This window comes from Heloderma suspectum, chromosome 13 (genome assembly GCF_057233095.1).
Source record: "Heloderma suspectum isolate Gila_16-S chromosome 13, 16-S_ref, whole genome shotgun sequence".
NCBI lineage: Eukaryota > Metazoa > Chordata > Lepidosauria > Squamata > Helodermatidae > Heloderma > Heloderma suspectum.
In genome coordinates this window covers 3,002,342-3,022,611 of record NC_139470.1, presented here as the reverse complement: position 1 = coordinate 3,022,611, position 20,270 = coordinate 3,002,342, and the positions used below count along the sequence as shown (strand labels likewise).

General features: G+C 49.7%; 2 protein-coding genes across 9 annotated transcripts; one reads left to right on the top strand and one right to left on the bottom strand.

Annotated features, from left to right (window-relative positions):
- Window positions 1-522: 522 nt before the first annotated feature.
- Window positions 523-14,985, top strand: USP30 (ubiquitin specific peptidase 30). 4 transcript variants are annotated; one of them, XM_084820193.1, is made up of 13 exons: window positions 523-652; window positions 2,259-2,368; window positions 3,549-3,731; window positions 5,466-5,569; window positions 7,412-7,510; window positions 8,461-8,503; window positions 8,887-8,981; window positions 9,823-9,882; window positions 10,011-10,097; window positions 11,235-11,309; window positions 12,125-12,308; window positions 13,367-13,475; window positions 13,888-14,985. In XM_084820193.1, exons 1-13 carry the CDS (start codon window positions 585-587, stop codon window positions 14,150-14,152), a joined length of 1,482 nt encoding a protein of 493 aa, XP_084676319.1. In that variant the 5' UTR covers window positions 523-584; the 3' UTR covers window positions 14,153-14,985. The 4 variants fall into 4 exon arrangements, with proteins under 4 accessions (XP_084676319.1, XP_084676320.1, XP_084676323.1 ...); XM_084820194.1 differs by having other exon boundaries at window positions 3,609-3,731; window positions 13,888-14,983; XM_084820197.1 differs by lacking the exon at window positions 7,412-7,510 and having other exon boundaries at window positions 3,609-3,731; window positions 13,888-14,983.
- ALKBH2 (alkB homolog 2, alpha-ketoglutarate dependent dioxygenase) lies at window positions 13,374-20,051 on the bottom strand. 5 transcript variants are annotated; one of them, XM_084820198.1, is made up of 5 exons: window positions 19,894-20,051; window positions 19,030-19,200; window positions 17,678-17,977; window positions 17,035-17,233; window positions 13,374-15,916 (listed from the first exon to the last, which is right to left on the bottom strand). In XM_084820198.1, exons 3-5 carry the CDS (start codon window positions 17,961-17,963, stop codon window positions 15,616-15,618), a joined length of 786 nt encoding a protein of 261 aa, XP_084676324.1. In that variant the 5' UTR covers window positions 17,964-17,977; window positions 19,030-19,200; window positions 19,894-20,051; the 3' UTR covers window positions 13,374-15,615. The 5 variants fall into 5 exon arrangements, with proteins under 5 accessions (XP_084676324.1, XP_084676326.1, XP_084676328.1 ...); XM_084820200.1 differs by having other exon boundaries at window positions 19,913-20,051; XM_084820202.1 differs by having other exon boundaries at window positions 19,925-20,051.
- Window positions 20,052-20,270: the final 219 nt, after the last annotated feature.

Below are 20,270 nucleotides of genomic sequence, written 5' to 3'. Positions count from 1 at the left end.
CAGAGGATGAGATGGCTGGATAGCATCACGGATGCAATGAATATGGACTTGAGCACGCTCCGGGAGAGAGCGCAGGACAGGGAGGCCTGGCGTGCTGTGGTCCATGGGGTCACGAGGAGTCGGACACGGCTGAACGACACGTTCCTAAGAAACCAGAGTCTTCGGCGCTTTCCCGTTTTTATCTTGCGTCCTTCTTCCTAAGTGCATTTCAATACAAGGCAAATCAAGAATGTTTCTCTCCCTCTTTTCCTTCCCCGTTGGATAAAGGGACTTTGCCCCCTTTATCTCTGTCGAAGAAGCAAAATGTTTTGCGCCGAAAAGAGAGGAAGACCGTTCCCGGAGCTGCTGCCCCGCGCTCGCCCGCCCGGAACCATATGTTCAGGGCTGCCGGGGAAGGCCGGCCTCCACCGAGCGTCGGACCCCTCAGCACCCCGCGAGGGAGGGGGAGCCCGTCGCTGGCGCGTCCGCGCACCACACGGGCCCGGGTGGGCCGCTTCCGTTCCTTCCCCGTCTCTCTTCCCCGCGCGCCCGAGGCTCTGGTTCCGCCCGGCTGCGACGACCGTAAGGCGAGCCAGCTTCGTGGGATGCTGCTGAGCCGCCGCGGGGTGGAGGAGGCGGAGAAGGCGGCGGTCAGGCGGCTCTTGCGGGCCAGGTCAGCCTGCTGGGGTGGCGTGGGGCGTGGCTGCTAGTCCTCATGGAGGGAGGGGGGAACGGACTAGTCCTTCCTCCTCTGGCTTGTGGGCTTCTTGCTGATCACCGTTGGAAGCAAGAGGCTGGGCTGAATGGCCTTTGGGCCATTATTATTATTATAATTAATTACATTGCTTAGACGCCGTTCTCCAAAGAGGCTCAAGGCAACTCACAACGAAATTAAAGCATACAAAATGTAAAAGGGCTAAAGTAATTAAGGGCACAATCGCAGGCATGTTTAGACAGACTGGATGGGGAATGCTGGGAGTTGTAGGACTTTTTTCTGTCTAAACATGCCTAGGATCGTGCCCTTATCCACTAAAATACAACCATAAAACGTCAGTGGCAGCCATAAGCAGTTCAACTGATGCATTCAACTATTGGTCCAGTGGGATCACCTCAGGTTCAGCATCTCTCTGAACTCCACTTGCTGGGGTGGAGGCAACGGCAGAGGTGGGCTTGCTTGTTTCCTTGCCCTGCTTGTGGCTTTCCCAGAAGCCTCTAGCTGTCCACCAGTGGAAACAGGATGCTGGGCTAGCAGGACCTTTGGTCTGATCATCTAGCCAGGCTCTTCTGGTGCTTTTATGGCATCTGTTAGTAGCTATTTGACGTGAACATGGCCTCCCAAAGCCACGTCAAAGGCAGTTTATCTCTGAATGCCACGGAGCAACAGCAGGAAAGAGCAATTTCCTTCAAGCCCTGCCTATGGGCTTCCCAGTCTCATTTAGTGTGTTCTTATTAGTTGTTATAAACCAGCCTTCCCCAACGTGGTGCCCTTCAGATGTGTCGGCCTGCAACTCCCATCATTCTCAGCCAGCATGGCAATCTTCTGAAATACTGGGGTAATAATACTGACGCATCTTACAGGATGTTGTAAGGATTTCTACAATGTTGTGGTGTAAGGGCTTCAAATGCTCTACAGCACTGTGTCAGTGAAGAGCAGTATTATTTTATTTATTATTTATTTCATTTCTATACCTCTGAATAGTTGAAGATCTCTGGGCAGTTCACAAAAATTAAAACCACAGAGTGCAGCATAAAACAATATAAAATATGAAAGCTTAAAACTACAATATAACTACAACCAGAATAAAACCTAGCAGCAATTCAGAGATTAAAATACAGATTTAAAACACCAGAGCTAAAAGACTAGGAAGCTAAAATACTGGGAGAATGAAAAGGTCTTCACCTGGTGCCAGAGGGAGTACAACGTAGGTGCCAGGCAAATGTCCCTAGGGAGCTCTGGGGTGCCACAGCAGAAAAGGCCCTCTTCCTGGTAGCCACCTACCTCACTTCCTTTGGCAGTATTACTGTTATTACTATTCATTATTCTCATGTATAGCCCCTTCGGTTTCTTTCAATGCTGTTGTTGTCTTGGCAGTAAAAGATTACAGGTGTATATTATCCACGATTAGACAATACTGTTGTTAGGACCAACCAATGAAGATGTTGCCTAATTGTCGGCTTTGGATTTCCCAGTTTTGTTTTTTGCTCATGGCCAAGCATAGCTATCTTTTTTTAAACAGATGTATATTATATTGCTTTTCCCTCTCCTTTCCTGTTCTTAGATCTAGAGTAATGAAGAATTGGGGTGTGATTGGTGGGGTTGCTGCTGCTTTTGCTGCAAGCATCTATGTCCTTTGGGGCCCCATCACAGAGAGAAAAAAACGGAGGAAAGGTAGGTATGCATGTGTGCGTGTGTGTGTGTGTGTGTGTGAGAGAGAGAGAGAGAGACTAGAGAGGGGTGAATGGAGCAGATGGGTTGGCACTTTGTCTCCCGAGTTCAGCTGTTTCACTTGTGAATCCACTTGAAGAGGTTGTCTTTTGGAGGGATGAATTGTTCATTGTTGCACTTGTTAGTATCTAAAATAGTTAGCCTAGTCAGTGTATAACTTTTACAACAACAACAACAAGACAGCCCCTGTCTTCAGCTTATGATCTAAAGAGAAAAATGTGAGGAAGGAAAGCAACAGGTAAGAGGGGAGTGTCAGTTAACCAGGGTGAACAGATGCATTTTAAGCAGCCACTAGAATTAAAAATGGAGGAAAAGCATCAAATGTCTGGCGGAAGCGATCCTGGAAACAAAAATAGACAAGCAGGAAATAGAATGGGTAATCTTAGGCTTAACGGGAAGATTGATAGCTGCAGAGCGAAGGGTCCATGAAGGAGTGTATCTATACAGAGAAAGAAGAGAAGACTGATCTAGGGGAGAAAATGGATAGAGTGACATTTTTCTCCCTCCCTCAGTACTAGAGCCCTATGGGGTCATCCCATGAAGCTGAATGGTGGGAGATTCAGGATAGATAAAAGGAAGGACTTTTTCCCACAGCTCAGAGTTAAGCTGTGGAATGCACTTCCATAAGACATAGGGATGTCCACCAACTTGGATGGCTTTAAAAGGGAATTAGACGAATGCATGGATAAGACTATTGATGGCTACTAGTCCAGAGGGCTATGTGCCATCTCCAGGATCAGAGGCAGTATGCCTATGTACACCAGTTGCTGGGGAACATGGGCGGGAGGGTGTTGTTGCACTCGGGTCCTGCGGCGGGAGGGTGTTGTTGCACTCGGGTCCTGCTTGTGGGCTTCCGTGGGCAGCTGGTTGGCCACTGTTTGAACGGAATGCTGGATAGGTGGACCTTTGGTCTGATCCAGCAGGGCTCCTCCTATGTGTTCACTGTGGAGACATTTGAAAGTAAGAACAGGTAGCTTAAAGTAAAGGTGAAAAGAGGGACAGTACAAAGGAGTCATATAATTGGAATGCCAAGTGGAACAGTGTTTGGGATGGAGCAGAGAGGCTTGGGAGTAGAAACAAGACAACCAACCAGAATGTTACGGTGATGGTGTCTTTTTCCCAGGGCTGGTGCCAGGTCTGCTCAATCTGGGGAACACATGCTTCATGAACTCTCTCCTCCAAGGGCTATCTGCTTGTCCATCCTTGATCAAGTGGCTGGAAAGATTCACAGTCCAGTACCAGGCCAGCCAGAGTGAGACATCTGACCGCCAGTACTTGTCCCTCATGTTGCTCCGCCTCCTGAAAGGTAACCGTCTTTTTGTGGTATCTTGGGTTACACAGAGCATGAAATTAACCACTTTCCTGAGGGGTTTCCCCTTATTTTGCCTCTTGATTCCTGCTGTATCTTGCTTGTTGGATTACTTAGAAAACATACCCAGATAACCAATCACTAAGTGACTTTTCAGCAATGAAAGGCCTGTGAGATCACCTTAGAGAGCCATCAAAGAATGGGGAAATGTTATGCCAGAATCCAGCCACAATAGCTTCTGGAAGTAGGGGTGGGTGTAGGAACGTAGGAAGCTGCCTTATTCCGAGTCAGGCCATGGGTCCATCTAGCCCAGTATTGCCAAAACTGACTGGCAGCGTCTCTCCAGGATTTCTGGCAGAATTGTCTCCTAGTCCTCCCTGGAGATGCCAGGAACTGAACCTGGGACCTTCTGAGCTATGGCCTCTCCTTATGATCCCTGTTTCATTCACCTTTAAGCCTTGCTGGTGTGGATGAAAGGCATCTGAGCAGATGGAGGTGTAACCAGTTTGCTTCAAAGACCCTATCCTGCATCTATTATTTTTCTGACTTTTCCTCCCTTCTTTCCTGCTTTGTGTGTCACGTGTTCAGTCTGATCCCATGGACCAAGACGTTTGATGCTTCCTGCTGTAAATAAAGCTTTTTGTGGGGTGCTCTCTGCTTGGGCGGAGAGCAGTATGAGGACTAGAGCGAGCTGTATTCTTCCACTAGGTGCAGCCATGGGGCTGTGCGCTGTCTCTTGTTATATTACTAGCTTTAGCATTACAGCCCTTGTTCACCATGAAACAGCAAACATCATCATAGCGGCAGCTAGTGGCAGAACACTGCATTACAGCACTGGGTTTTGAAAAGCAACGCATGTTGGTACCCAAAGAAGATACACCTTTAAACATCTCGGTGGCGGCACCCAATTTATGGAATAATATTTATTTATTTATCTATCGCCCATCTGGCTGGTCACCCAGCCACTCTGGGCGATGTACAGTAATAGAAACAGTTTAAAACAGTAAAATTCTACATTAAAAACATCATATTTCTAAAAATACCCTAACCCACCCCAAAAGCCTGCCTGAACAACCACAGTTTTAATGCGTGGCGGAAGCTCATTAAAGAGGGGGCATGGCGGAGTTCCCTAGGGAGGGAGTTCCACAGAGTGGGGGCCACCACTGAGAAGGCCCTCTCCCTTGTCCTCACCAATAATCCCCCTCCCCCAGTATTTGGGAGGCACCAACTGTATCATGCTTTTGGTGCCAAAGACCCATTTCTTTGCCCAGGCCTTCCCCGACCGAATGTGCTGCTCAGTCTGCTTGTTTGTAATTACAGTGTTGTACTGGTTTTGACTGATTTTAACTAATGTTTTATATAAATGTTTTAGCAATTTTTATGTATTTTAATGTATGTTATGTTTTTTGTGAACTGCTTAGAGATACTTCAAAATATGTACAGCAGTAAATAAATCTACATCATCATCATAAATAAACTAGCAAGTGCAGACAGTTGTATGGAAACCCTGCTAGCAGATAGCAAACAACTGATCACATCATGTAAATCCACCCTAAGACCCTTAAAACCAAAGTTTTGCACTTTTTAGGACGCCCTCCAAAGCATACAAGACCTTTCTGTATCATCAGAGCAGCTGAGTTTAGAATTGGAGGGTGAATAGATTTCTTCTTCCCCCCACCCTGTGGTCTGCATTGATTCTCTCCCTCCCTGTTCTTGGTTCGATGTTTTCAGCCTTATCATGCCAAGAGGCAACAGAGGATGACCTCCTAGATGCAAGCTGCCTGTTGGAGGTGTTACGGATGTACAGATGGCAGATCTCCTCTTTCGAAGAGCAGGTAGCTACTGGAGCGGAGTGAGATGGCCCTGCGTGTGCTGCTCAGTTTTTCAATAACTGGCCAATAAAACAGGAGTGGAAATTCCCTTTTGGGGGGAAAAAGGGTCTTGGTGACAGAACTCAAAAGCCTGGCTTTGCTTATAGCATTGCCAGTTCATTTTACCAGTCCTACCCTTTACCTGTTAGTATGGCTCTGAAAGGCTCTGAATGTCTGCTGGGTGTTGTTGTCTGCCATTTATTTATATACAAAGCTGCCTTATGTTGAATCAGATATCTTAATTTAAAATGTGGTCAGTTGTCTGTTACGTTGGTGAAACTGGAAGCCCTCTCCTGGAAAGATAAAAGGAGCACCTGGCTGATATTTGACATAATGAAACTCCTGCTAGACCCTGGTCCCTTCACATGAGGGAGAAACATGCTGGCAGAGCAGCCTTGGTGAAGATCTCTGTGCTGTGGCAATTGATAGGAGCCTCTAAAGGAGAAAGATGAAGGGGGGGGGTGTTTATTGCTCAGCTGAAACCTGATAACGGAGTGAAGGATGAGATTCTGGCTCAGTTTATATGGTATTGCAGCATTTTGTCATTTGCAGTTGAAGCTGGCGTTTTAAAATCTGTTTGTTTAAAATATAAATTTATAAAAACTTATAAACGAAGGGTGCAAGCAAGTTTAAACAGAAAAAAGTCCTACAGTATGCTGGGAAGTGTAGGACTTTTTTCTGTCTAAATGTGCATAGGATTGTGCCCACATGCATGATTGCTGGTCACTTATGGTGGTCATTTTAACTTACTCATTCAGTTAAAATTATTTTTATGCCACTGTTCACAAAATATTTCAAAGATATAAAGTATTCCATTGGTCCATCCAGCCCAGCGCAAGCCACTGCAGTAATTCCCAAGCATCTGCCATGAGATGACTAGTGCGTTATGAGGAATAAATGGATCCAGGGCTCCTGGAAGTCCAGGTGACTCTGCCCCACAAGCACGCATGCACAGAGGGGTCGGCCAGTCACTACTCTAGTCTTTTCCTCTTTCTAGCTCAACTGAGGCTGGGGAAACCTGAAGCCGCCTTATGCTGAGGCAGACTATTGGTCCATCCAGCAGGGTTTTGTCTCCTTTGGCTCTCCAGGGTCTCAGTCAGAGAAGGCTCAGTTTTTTCCATCATTTGCTGCCTGCTCGTTTTTTTAACAGGAGATGCTGGGGGTTGAACCTGGAACCGTCTGCATGCAAAGCAGCAACTCCCCCTATGTTATGACCCCCTAAGAAAGCTCCTTAGAAGACGTGAAATGGATTTGAAAATCTGTGAGATTTGAAAACAAAATTGAAACTTTTTGCTTCCATTCAGGTCACCCTGGCCTCCTGTTTTTCCAGGTTATCTCAGTTTTCATGAGGACATGGAATGTTTCTAAAATTGCCAAGCTGAATTTTTTTAAACAAATTTTTATGGATTTTCAAGCAATTCATTACAACCATGAACAACATTAAATTGGGATTAAATACAGTAATAATTGTGAAATGTTTATATCACATTGGGGAATAGTACAGTTGTTAGCCAATTAAGGTAAGTTCATAGTAGGTCCAGGTTTTCCTGTGAAGCATTTCTGCATTGATCCTTGTGTGTCTTGCAGTTTCATTTTCTCTTCTTTTTGTTTCTGCATGTAATGATACAAGACTGTGGTTCCATGCAGTCATCAGTCTCCGTATTTCCTTGTATTCACAAAAATTCCTGCTAGCCATCAAAATGCTCCAAGGAGCCCAATGCTCCTTCCCCCGGCGCCTGCCGTCTATTTTTCTATTGAGGTTGGGCTAGCGTTATAAACTCTCCAGTCCTTTATTTAATTTGGTAGGATGCTCATGAGCTGTTCCATGTCCTCACCGCCTCTCTGGAAGATGAACGAGACCGTCAGCTGCGGGTCACGCATCTATTTGACATACATTCACTGGAGGTGAGTGCTGGAGAGATGCTGTGGGGGCAACAAAAGGGCCCAACTTACGCATGCACTTCAGAGCCATTGTGCTCTATCCTCCGACTGAAGAAAGAACCACCTCTCAGCCCCACCCCAGGACCATCCCACGCCACCCAAATTAAAATGTACCACAAGAACACAGAAAGTGCTTATGGATTACTCAGGGAAGCAAGCCAATCCACATGCCTGGCAGGATGAGGACAAATTAAGACTCCGTTTGCATGCTCCTCAGGGCAGGGTTGGGTAGTACAAGCTTGCCATGCTTTAGTGCCATCTTGCAAGGCTTGCTGTGGGTTTCTCCAGTTGCTGAAATCAGGTAGGCGGTGACCAAGGAATGGGCCTTTTCTGTGCTGGCCCCATCTGTAGGATGTCTTAGTTTTAGACATCTGGCACCCATCCTTTTGGTGCCAGATAAAGACATTTTTCTTCACCCTGACATTTTAATTTACTTTAGGGGGTTTTACCCACTGCCATTCTGTATTTAGTCTGTGTTCTTAGGTTATGTTCTTGGGCTCTGTGCTGCAATTTTTCAAGGCAGCTTGTTCCAGAAATGAGCTGCAGGGAGCATTAACGTAACAGTGCAGTCCTATGTGGATCTACTCATATGTAAGCCCCATTGAGTTCAATGGTGCTTATTGCCAGGAAAGTGTGTATAGGATTGCAATTTAGGGTGCAGTCCTATGCTCTGTTGCTTGGGAATCGGTTCCATCATCAGGGCTTGCTTCTGCGTGGACCTGAATAGGATTGTGCTGTTAACCCATTTTTTCTGAGTTGGGCTTTCTCCTACTCTCTTTGCAGGGGCGTGTCGTACCCTTCTTCAGAACATTTGAATCTCCAAGCGTGTAAATGCAAACAAGCCCAAGCGCCTTGTTATGTGCAAAGTTATCTTTTTGTTTTTAACCAACTTTGTTTTGTATTTGTCTGTGTAGCAGCCAGAAATCCCCCAAAAGCAAATACGCTGCAGAACGAAAGGTAGAGATGCTTTTTTTGACTTGGTGAAATGTGAAGGGTCTTTGTAGCATACGCTGTTTGCCCCACTGCCTGACATAACAGTTCTGTTCTCTGGGGAAACACCCTTCGGCCATGCCCTAGTTCTGGGGTGTGTGGCAAGGGGCTGTTGATGCCCCAGCTAACCTGCCAAGTGGGGCTCACGTCATTTCTAAGAGGAAAGGGGCCTGGAAGTTGCACCCTAGGAAACTTACAACACCTTCCCCAACCTGGTGCCCTCCAGGTGGACAACAGTGCCTGTATTTTGGCATCTGTGTTTGTGTGTTCATAATCTAGCTTATAATGTAGTAACAGTTGGCATGGTTTGTGAAATGATAAAACAGTAAGACCAAACATGTGGTTTCTAGGGTCCCTTCATCCCATGTCAAGTCACTGGAAGCTACAACATCCTTTTCACGGGAGGTTGACGAGTAACATGGTTTGCAAACATTGCAAGCATCAGGTACGTAAGCGTGTGTGTACGTGTGACAAAGACAGTAACAGAGAGACAAAGCAAAGAGAGATGGAAGCAGGAACTCGAACACCTGTATGTTCTCAAGAGATCGCATACATGCGTGTGCATGAGAGAGAGGGAGAGAGAAAGCGAGAGCGAGAGCGGGGGGTCAGGGGAGACATGATAGAGGTCTACAAAATTATGCCCGCTATGGCAGATGTGGATAGGGAGACATTTTTCTCCCTTTCTCAAAATACTAGAACCTGAGATCATCCTATGAAGGTGATTGGTGGGAGATTAAGGACAGATAAACGGAAGGACTTCTTCTTGCAGCGCAGAGTTAAACTATGGAATTTTCTACCACAAGATGCGATGGCCTCCAATTTGGATGGCTTTAAAAAGGGGGTGGAGAAATTCCTGGAGGAGAAGCCTATCAATGGCTACTAGTCCTGATGGCTATGTGCTACCTCCAGAACCAGAGGCAGCGAACCTCTGTACAGCAGTTGCTGGGGAACATGGGTGGGAGGCTGCTGCTGCGCTCATGCCTGCTTGTGGGTTCCTGGCCAACAGCTGGTTGGCCACTGTGTGAACAGAATGCTGGACTACATGGATGCTGGGTCTGATCCAGCAAGGCTGTTCTTACATTCTTATGTTGGGAGGTGGAGGGAAGCTGAGTCATCTCATGACCCCACATGTGGGCAGGGATCTGGCATAACCTATAAAGGCTGTTTGCAGAGTTGGCTGAGAAGGGGATAGCTTGGCAGCCAAGAAGGGTCTTTCCTACCCCCTGCATGAACACCGTGGAGATGAGGCCAGGAGGACTTGATGCCAGAGATGCTTTTTCTTTCAGTGTCCCCTCAGGTACGACACTTTCGACAGCCTGTCGCTGAGCCTCCCTGCTGCCATGTGGGTAAGTCCTCTCCTCTCTGTGGCCAGGGGAACCCTGGAAGGTTCACAGAGCAAGCAGAACTTCCTGGGTTTTCAGAAGGTGCACCAACGCTTTACATTTCTCTCTCTCCCCCCTCCCCCCGTCCATAGGGGCATCCCCTGACGCTGGACCACTGCCTCCATCATTTCATCTCCTCCGAGTCTGTCAAGGATGTTGTATGTGACAACTGCACAAAAGTACGGCTTCTGATTTCGGGGACCCTCAGGGTCACTTGGCGGAGCTTTGTTACCCCTTAATGCATTGAAAAGAGCATTTATTTCGTGGCCGCCTGGGAGTTTTCTTCCCAAGTATGTTGCATGCTTAGAAATAGGGCTGGCTTAAGGCTTTTTTTTTTTTTTTTTTACACCTTTGGCCAGCCTTCCCCAACCTGGTGCCCTCCAGATGTTTTGGACTACAACTCTCAAGATTCCAGACCACTGGCCATGCTTGCTAGGGCCGATGGGAGTTGAAGTCCAGAACATCTGGAAGGTACCAGGATGGGGAAGGCTGCCATAGGCGGTGCGGATTATCCTGAAGTTGCCAAGGATTCTAAGTTTCTGTGGGGAGCCATCCATGCGACCAGGGACAAGGCCTGCACGCTGCTTCCGGTGTGGCTGGCATCCTTTGGAACTTCCTGGCCCTCCTGTGTGGCTGAGCTCGCTCTCCTCTTCCTTCCACGCACCAATAAAGCAGCAGCACTTCTCCACACACAGTGCCAGGAACCAGTGAGACAACTCTCTCTTCGTGACTGTTTCCTCATTCTCCCTCTAGTTGTTGGGTCTTCCTGAGGTGACAGGGAAGATGTTTTTCTTTAGTAGTCTTCCTACATCTTTGACATATTCACACAAGCACTAGGGCCCCCATGGTGTGAGAGGCCCCCAAGTGACTGTAGTTCTGCCACCCACAGAAAGCACCCATCTCTCAGTACTGCCACCCACCTGCCCTCCAGCAGCACCCAGCTTCTCCTTGCAGCCACAGAGAGGATGAAGTTTGGTGTGAGCAAGAGGATGGGCTCTTAAGGACAGAGAACAACTACCGTCACTGGGGGGCTGTTCACCACGTAGAGGCATTACTGGAATTCCTGCGTGAAGCGGATCTTAGATACACCCCAGGGAGCTCACTGTGACCTCATCTGAGACCCCCCTAGAATCTTAAAGGGATTATTTATCTTCATACACAGCTGTAATTGTGAAATTTGTGGTGTTTTGAGTCATGCCATCTGCCTCTTGGGATTCCACACCTGGGTCAATGATATGCTACTGCGGAAGTGGTACGATGCAACGAAACAAGTGGAAGTAGTTTACGTTTGGTTTGTTGTTGCTTTTGCCCTCCAGATCCAGGCAGAAGGGACCGGGCAAATCACAGAGAACCAGAGGACCACCTTTGTTAAGCAGCTCAAGCTGGGGAAGGTAAGGCCCCCTTGAGCTGGAGATCCTAAGGTCGCCTTAATGGCAGCTTCCAAGGGCAGGCCCCGAGGGCGTAGCATAAGGAAGTGGGTGGCCAGAAAGAAAACATCCTGCCGGTGTCTTACAAATGCAACTCGTGTGTGTGTCTGTGGTCTTTGCATCAAGAGAAACCTTTCCTGGCAGTGGTGTGATTAATCTAGGACTGTATGCACGTCCACGTGTGTGAAACACGCACTACTTTTCTGTGTGCAGGCTTTCCCCTCCACACACACAGGCAGGGGAACATTAAATCGCGAGGGCTTCCCTCTGTGGTGTGAAGTGGTTCAGCCACTCAGGCAGGTCCAGCCTCTGCACCTGCTTTTTCTGAGAGCTTAACCGTAGAGCAGGTGTGAGCAATTTGTAGCCCTGCTGATGTTGCTGGACTGCCACGCCCATGATCCCTCACCATTGGCGATGCTGGCCAGGGCTGGTGGGAGTTGCAGTCTGACAGCGTCTGGAGGGCCATGAGTTGTCCACCTTGCTGTAGAGCCCCCGTGGCCCCTGGCGCATTCTGAAGATCCAGCAGGCCACCATTTTGGAAACCCCCTGCGCGCGCTCTCTCTCTTTGCAGCACCTGGAATTGGTGTTGCAATTGGGAGCACAGTCTACTGCAGCCTTCGCCACCTGGGGCCCTCCAGATGCGTTGGCTGGAGACGATGGGAGTTGTAGCCAACCCATCGGAGGGCCCCAGGTTGGGGAAGGCTGCTGTGCCACCTGCTTTCGGCAGCCGCTTTCCCCCTTCCCCGCTCTGGGCATTGACCTGGCATCTTGCTCCGCAGCTCCCCCAGTGTCTCTGCATCCATCTGCAAAGGCTGAGCTGGTCCAGCCACGGCACGCCTCTCAAGCGGAACGAGCACGTGCAGTTTGGCGAGTTCCTGGTCATGGACGGCTACAAGCACCGCTTCTCTGCTCTCAAATCGAACCCTACAGACGGCCCACGGGCATCGCCCAGCACCAAGGACGGTGTGGCACCAAAGCCTTGAGTCTTTGCGAGGGAGGTGGGGGGAGGGAGGGAAATCGCCAGCCCATCTGCAGCTCTTTCTGCCTCGTCTCTCTGGAGGGAGAAGCCTGGCAGCTAGGCTCCGTCATCAGTTTCCAGGGCCCAGAACCTGTCATGAACATACCCAGGTAGCCCTTAATGTGCAGCATCTACCGCATATTGATGAATTGTAATAAGCCCTGCGGGGAGCTGACTTTATTGGCCCCAGGGGCGACACACTGATCTGGGATGAAAAGTAGGGTGTAAATATGCATGCAAACAAAGCCACTGTAAGGAATACATGGCTTTACATCAGGGATGGGGAATTTCCACCCTATGGGCCTAATCCAGGCCCTGAGATGTCAGGCATGGAAGTGGAACATGGGGCACGCATGTGTGTGTGTGTTCAGGAAGTGTGTGGATACTGTGGAAGGCAGGTTTGGGCCAAAATGGGAAGAGAGAAAGGTGTGTGTGAGAGAGAGAACTATCCACTTCGAAATCTGCCCACCCCACCCCCTGACAAGCTTCCACTGAGATAAGTGGCCCTTGGGCCAAAAAGGCTCCCTGCCCCATGCTATATCCTATGCTAATCTTTCAGACATGCCTGGTGTACTCTTGTAATAATAGTAAATAATAATGGTCCATGTCCTTGTGGATTTGGGGAGAACACGTGGGCAGGATCATCTTAGTGCATGGAAACTAAAGTGAGCTTTTGTGGGGCTACTTGATTGCCTTTTGGGGTACCTTGCAAATATGTTTACAAATATTACTAGCCCACAAAATATTTTTTTCAGCACCCCAGCTGCTTAAATACAGCTATATTCGTCATTTGGGGCCCCAAAGAAATGGACTGATCACCTTTGCTTCCTGGTTGCCCAGAGGTGATTGCGACTCACCACAGGACAAGTGGCCATTTATAAACCAGCCTTCAGGTCATTAAATAAAGAGTGCTATACAGGGCAGGAACCAGAGCATAGCCATCTGTAATACAGGCAGCCTATTTTAATATCATGCAATGCACTGCTATTCGTATTTTTTGCAGGTGTGGAACAGCTGGGCAGCAATAAACCCTCCTTTATGAACGGCACCTGCTCCCCATCGTTGCTGACCTCCCCAGTCGCTTTCCCATTCATGGGAGGTCCAGACTGTAGGTATGTCACAATGTTTGGAATTGCTGCTCAACTTCCCTAGAGGTCAAAAACTCTCTGGTAAAGCGCCAGTCATTTCCACATTCCATTGGCTGTTGACTTTCTGTTCATTGCCTGGGTCACCTATGGGGTGAAATCCTGACCTATTTGGGTCCAGCACAAGTTTGCCTTTCTCTGATTGCCACAGGTCAGGGTGCTTCCGCTGCATGACTGCATAAAGCCATTTGCAAAAAGAGCCATTCTTGTGTAACAAGGCCAGATCATCTCTAGAAACAAACCTGGTCCATTCAATAGTCCCACCACCCCTTTGAACGACCTTGCTTGCAGCATTTAAGGGGAATGTTGCCCACGCTAAACGTGGCAGTGTTGCTGCATATGGAATTAACCCCTCTCCCACTTCTTCTTCCTTTGGCAGTTCCCCAACATATCTGTACCGCTTAATGGCCGTTGTGGTCCACCACGGGGACATGCATTCAGGACACTTTGTAACGTACCGCCGCTCCCCGCCATCTCCCAAAAGCCCCTTGGCTGCTAGCAACCAGTGGCTGTGGACTTCAGATGACGTTGTGCGCAAAACCACCTTGCAAGAAGCCCTTTCGTCCAGCGCCTACCTGCTCTTTTATGAGCGCATCCGTTCTAGGCTGCAGCAGCAGAGCCAGGAGCTCCGGGCTGAGGAGTGACATGAACCCCCAGGCACGTGCCAATCCAGCGGATGAGCTTCTCTGAGGACAATGGCACACCGTCTGTATTGTCATGCGGATAACTGCCCCTATGCGCCCCTGGCAGGAGTGGTACCAAAATGGCAGTACCCAAAGTTGATCAGCTAACATCGTACACTCCCATGTGTCTGTCAGTGTTAGAGTGTTTCTTTATGTGCCTGGAATATTCCCAGCTGGGGGATTTCAAGCACTTGATTTTTTAAAAATCCGTTTCATGTGTTGTGATGGAACTACTTAGTGTCAACCTTTAAAAAGGTTTTACCTTCGTGACAGGTTTAACCAGGAGAGCAATCTCAAAGAACATCTGTCGTATCAAGAGTGAAGAATTAAAGACAACCTAGATGTGCCTTGAATTGATCTTCTTTGGAATCCATAGAATAGCAGCTGTCCCGGGAATGGGCAGGGGTGAGGGAACACAGGTGACTGCTTGCCACACGGTCGCTTACCTAAAATTCCAGGGGAAGCAGGTAGTGTTGTGAGATTGCTTGGCTCTCTGCCTAGTCAGGAGCCTGTAGCTGAGTCTCTGTACAGGGGAAGAATATACCAGGCAGAAAACGGCCCAGTTTCTTTCCACCTTCAGTGATGTGTCAATGACCATGTGTCAAACCGCAATGAACTTATAACGAGATCATGTTTCCTATAAGAATCCAGCTCAGCAATGAATGGAACAGCCTTTCCTGTTTCTTGATGGCTCTACCACCAACGCCCCCACCCTCTTGTCTTTTGCTGGTTTTAAACCTTCAGATCTTTTGTACATGATAAATATGCTAAATACAAATGCCGTTCTTGTTTTCAGGGTGTTTGTGTGCTCGTGTGTGAGTGAGAGAGATCCAGTTCTTGTCTACGTGAGCTGACCTTTTCACTGCAGAACCTAAGTAAAGGAAAGTGCCCCTAATGTTGCTGCTGTAACCACATGGGTGTAACACAGTCTACTAAAGGCAGCATCCCAGCATCAAAAACTGCAGCGGCCCTCCGTCTCCTTCTTCTGACCGTATGTCACTATTCATTCTTGGGCAGTTTTGCAGCAACTGAAGCATTTTACATGGTGTGAAAGAACGTCCACTATAAGCTTAATGTGCTGCAATATTTGTTTCCAAGGAATTGCATCTTAAGACTCCCTGTAGGCACATCATCTGCAGCTTTACAAAACAAGCATGGAGGGAAACTTCCCCAGCCTAGTTTCTTCCATGGCAGTACAGCCATACTGATGTTCAAGAACAAACGTCCAGTCACATCCACAATTCCAGTCGCTTTTTTTAATTAAAAAAAAACCCATTTTAGATGCAACACTCTCTGTATTTTTATGTGTCACCTATGTGGCCAACAGATCGCCAGACTCTGGAGAGAGAGAGAGAGAACTGATTTCAAGAGGCCCCAAAGGACTGTGTCACAACCAGAGCAGTGTTCGCCCCGCCCCTGCTCCACTAGAGCGCCATCACTTTCCGAAACGTCAGGTTGATTCTCGGGGCCAGCACCTTCTTGCGCCTCGGCACGCTGTGGTGCCAGTAACGGTTGGTGGGGAAATTCATCATTAACAGGCTGCCATGCTCCAGCGGCAATGTGATGGGTTCAAAGTGGCGTGAGGGGGCTCTGCCTCGGGACGCGCTGTGCCGGAAGACGAAGTCTCTGCAGGCTCCAAAGGACGCCGACGCGATGGGGCTGCGAGGGACCAGCTCTCTCTCGTCATCTCGGTGCTCCCCCATGTGATCCTGCCCATCCTTATACCTGTGACGGCAAGAGGGACATTCCGTGACAGTTCTTTCCTGCACTGCAGAACAGCCTTCCCCAACTGGGTGGCCTCCAGATCTGTTGGGACTGCAGCTCCCATGGCCAATGGCCATGCTGGCTGAGAATGGTGGGAGGTGTTGGCCAACACATCTGGAGGGCACCAGGCTGGGGAAGGCTGCCGTGTAACACGGCATCTCAAGGAAACCGGCAAGGAGGTTTGCATGCCCAGGCTGGAATTGATTCGAGACTTTCTGACCCGAGGGGCACCCCTTTATTTAAACCAGGAGGTTTGGAACCTCACCCCAAATCTGGCCCCGGCCCTTAACCCCCAACTGCCAATCATTTGGTGGTTTCCAAGCTTTTCTGCAGGTTTCTCTGAAAGGTTGAAATGCCTCTCTTAAGGCTGAGTCACTGGCAGTGAGAGCTTTAAGCAACAATATGCTGGTAGTTAGGGCCCCACCCCATTTATTTATTTACAATATGTGTATGCCACTCCATATCTAGAACAGATTTTGGAGCGGTGAACACGAGATAAAACAATAAAAAAGATAAAAAGATTAAAACACTAGATTATGCTATTTTTAAAAATAATACCAATAGAAACCGTGACTGGTCAATTAAGGAATGCCTCCTCGAACAGTGCTGTTTTCAGGAGGTGCCGGAAACAGCACAATGTCAGTGCCTACTTGACCTGCAGGGGCAGGAAGTTCCAAAGAAAGGGGGCCACCACACTGAAGGCTCTTCTCCTGGTGGACTCCAATCAGGCCATAGGTCCATGTGGAACCACCAGGAGCAATGACCTCAGTGACCGGGCAGGTTGGTTTGCCATCATCCTCACCTCCCTTTGCCTTCAAGCCCTGTGCACCACCAGAATGTGGCCCCCGAGAGCGGAATTCGGCCCTCAGGCTGAAAAAGGTTCTGCACCCCTGCAGTGGAAGCTTCCAGCTAGTTGTCAAGGGTAGCCCCTGTGGTGCAATGCAGGGCTGCTGTAGCACACCAAGCCCCTCCGGCTCGGCCCCCACTGGGTGTCACAATGCCACAATCATAATGCAAGAGGTCGGGCATGTAGAATCAACTCGCCGGTGCTCAGAACCATCCCAAGCTCTGCATGTTACCTGTTAATCAGAACAAAATTGAAGGTGTGCCCAGTGACCAGCTGGATGCGGTCTCTGACACGGTCCAGAACCGGGATCCACGGCTTGGGGCAGAAGGTGACTCCTGAGTAAGTGTACGTCAGCCCAGCATCCCCGTAGGTCACCTGTTTCCGTGGAATGTTGTGCCACTTGCCAAAGACATGCAGTTTGGTAAGTTCCCCTGTTTCGAAAAGAAAGAAGAATGTATTCTCCTTCTTAATGTATTATATTTTTATCTGCCCAATAATGTGCATTCTCTGGGCAGATTAAAAGAATAAAATACAACACAAATATTTAAAAGAATAAAATGCAATGCCTAAGAGCAGCCCTGCTGGATCAGACCAGGGTCCACCTAGCCCAGCATTCTGTTCACACAGTGGCCAACCAGCTGCCCACGGAAGCCCACAAGTAGGACACGAGCGCAACAGCCCCCTCCTGCCCATGTTCCCCAGCAACTGGTGTACAAATTGACCCAACAGCACAGAAATAAATAACAGCAATAAAAGGACAGCAATAACAGAGGGACAGCAATAAAAAAAAAAAGTCTCCAAAATGCCTGGGTGGGAAACAGTATTTGGTGCCAAAAAGAGAGCTGCATTTTGACAACCAGTTGCATGCCATTTACCTTCAAAGTATTCGACTTCCTTCTCAAGCTCCTGGAAGATTCCATCGGCCTCGGCTTTGCCAAAGAGGATCTTGTAGTCACAGTTTAGCCCCTCTGCCTGGATTCGCTTCCAAGGAGCACCTGCCAAGGGGGGCTCATCTTGGCGGGGCGTGCCCCCCCTGGGCCTTTTCACCTCTGTTCCGTTGCCTTCCTCAGCAGAGTCTGCATCCTTTGGCTCAGGGGATTTCCTCTTGTTTTTTTCTGCTGTGGTCTTAAGGACCCCTCTGACCAGGAATTTATCCATCATCAGTTGCTACACACCTGAATTGCAGGGGCAGGGGGAAGGACAGCGAGGGAAACAAGCCTGCAGTTAACAAAACCATATTGGATACTGATGCTCCCGTGGCCGTTTTCCGCTGGGCAGGAGCTGGACAAAGCCTCCGACAAGACAAAAGCTCATTCTAGAACCCTTGTATGTTTGTTGGCTGTGCGTTTGCCATTTGCTCCTATAATCAGGAGCACCCAGTGAAGCTGATTTGCAGTAGGGTCTGAAACAAGCCAGAGAGAAGGAGCCTTAAAAAAATACAACGCACAACAGGCACTAACTTATGATAGCTTTAAAAAGAAGGCTGGGGACATTGGAGACCCCCTGCCCATCAAGGTAGACATTCAGGGTTCGACGGACCAACAGCCCAACTTTGTAGAACACAGCTTCCTATAACTGGATAGTTCCCTGGGACTGCAGACCCTGGCTTCATCCTTTGGCCAGAGAACCCAGGGCCCTTGGGAGGCGGCACCCCCTGCCTTCCAGGAAGAACATCTCAATAAGAGGGAGACCGGCATAGCCCCACACATCAGCTGGAGGAGAAACCGTTGTAGGGAGCTTGTTTCGCCCTTCCCTGTCAGAACACCGATAAGAACTTTGAAACTAAGAACTGGTGCCTCTGTTTTGCTTCCCCCCCCCAACCCCTTTTCCTTTTGTGTCCTGTCTTTTAGATTGTAAACCTGAGAACAGGGACCATCTTAATATTGATCTTTGCAAGATGCTGTGGGAACCTGTTTTGGCTGAGGAGCAAGATAAAAATGCTGTAAACAGCCAAAGCCACGTTCATGGAGGAACGGGTCTGTCATCAGCTGTTAGCCAGGCTACCTAATGAAGCCTCTGTCTTCAGATGCAGTCTACCTCAGAGCACCAGACACCTCGAGATGAACCACAGGGAAAGGCCATGACCTTTTCTTCATGCCCCGCTTGTGAGCTTCCCAGAAACATCAGGCTGGAGCCAGAACGCCAGTCCAAATGGGAGGTTTTGGCCTGATCCAGCGCAGCTAATTTTACGTTCTATATACCCATGGAGTGCATGGCATAGACCTACCAGCTGAGAATGGAAAACACATCCTGCATCGGGTGAAGCAGTCCCAGGCCCACAGAAGTTTCCGCCACGGCAACGCTGCCCCAGTCTTTTAAAATGCCGCGAGAGAGATGGCCAAGACAGCTGCTCCCCTTGGGAGGAGGCAGTTCTACGTTCTTATGCTTCTCACCAGGCCTAAGGCACAAATTTTAGAGGAGCACAAGGGTGAATTTCAGGGAACGAAGCCTTTAAAATAAAAGGGCTTCTTAGCAAGACGTTTGCAACAACAAAGACAAGAATGTTCGTAGCTACTTTCAAAAAAAGATCCTTTGTAGCTACTTGTCTCTACTCCAGCCATCCCCAACCCGGTGCCCTCCAGATGTGTTGGGCGGCAACTCCCATCAGCCCCAGCCAGCATGGACTGATGGGAGCTGCAGTAGCCTTAGACCCTAGAAGGGCGCAGCCTCCCCTCCTGCAGCCCCGGAGATGCTCCGAGGCTGGCCCTGGGCCCCGAGCTTCAGAAGAGCCGCGGGGCTGGATCGGGCCCGGGGTCCACCTAGCCCAGCACTCCGTTCACGCGGCGGCCGACCAGCTGCCCCGGTGCGAAGCCCACCAGCAGGCCACGAGCGCAACACCCCCCAGCAAGTGGTGCACACGGGCTCGCTGCCGCCAGCCCCGGCCGGCCAGCCCCGGCCGGGGCCTGGAGCCCACCCGGCTCGCCCGCCTCCGTCGCCCCCGGCGCTTCTGGCCGCTCCTCCCCCGAAAGCAAGGCGGCGCCACGACTCCCGTTTCCGTGGCCTCCCGAAGCCCACCAGCCCCGTCTGGCGGGGCCGCCGAGCCTCCCGGCTGTGCAAGGAGCAAAGAACCGGGGCGGAAGCGGGACATTACACGAATGCACTGGTCTCACTTCACACGTTACTTTTCTCCTAACACGGGTCGCGCGCGCGGCACGTCTGAATGCCCGCGCTACGCGTGCCTTCCTGTGGTGGGCCCGCCCGCTGAGACTCGGAGAGGGGCGCCCTCTCAGCGCTCGCAAACGCATCTCCAGGGGAGCAACGCGCGGCGCCCGCGGAGGCTGCAACGCGCATGCGCCAAGCCCGCCGCCGTTTCTCCTCCCGCTCAGGATGGCTCAGCCCGCTTGAGCCTCGAGCGAAGCATCGCGCATGCGCCAGATCCGCCGCCCGTTTCTCCTCCCCCTCAACGTGGCTCGGCCGGCTTGAGGGGCGAGCGAAACACTACGCATGCGCAGACGTGGGCAAACAGAG

Bases quoted from the DNA above. Each gene is read 5' to 3' on its own strand.
- USP30 (XM_084820193.1), top strand. From the start codon at position 585: ATGCTGCTGAGCCGCCGCGGGGTGGAGGAGGCGGAGAAGGCGGCGGTC. The intron at 8,504-8,886 runs GTAGAGATGCTT...TGTGGTTTCTAG, and splicing joins AATACGCTGCAGAACGAAAG to GGTCCCTTCATCCCATGTCA. The intron at 11,310-12,124 runs GTAAGGCCCCCT...CTTGCTCCGCAG, and splicing joins AGCAGCTCAAGCTGGGGAAG to CTCCCCCAGTGTCTCTGCAT.
- ALKBH2 (XM_084820198.1), bottom strand. From the start codon at position 17,963: ATGATGGATAAATTCCTGGTCAGAGGGGTCCTTAAGACCACAGCAGAA. The intron at 17,234-17,677 runs GTAAATGGCATG...TTTTCGAAACAG, and splicing joins GGAAGTCGAATACTTTGAAG to GGGAACTTACCAAACTGCAT. The intron at 15,917-17,034 runs GTAACATGCAGA...TTGCCGTCACAG, and splicing joins AATTTTGTTCTGATTAACAG to GTATAAGGATGGGCAGGATC.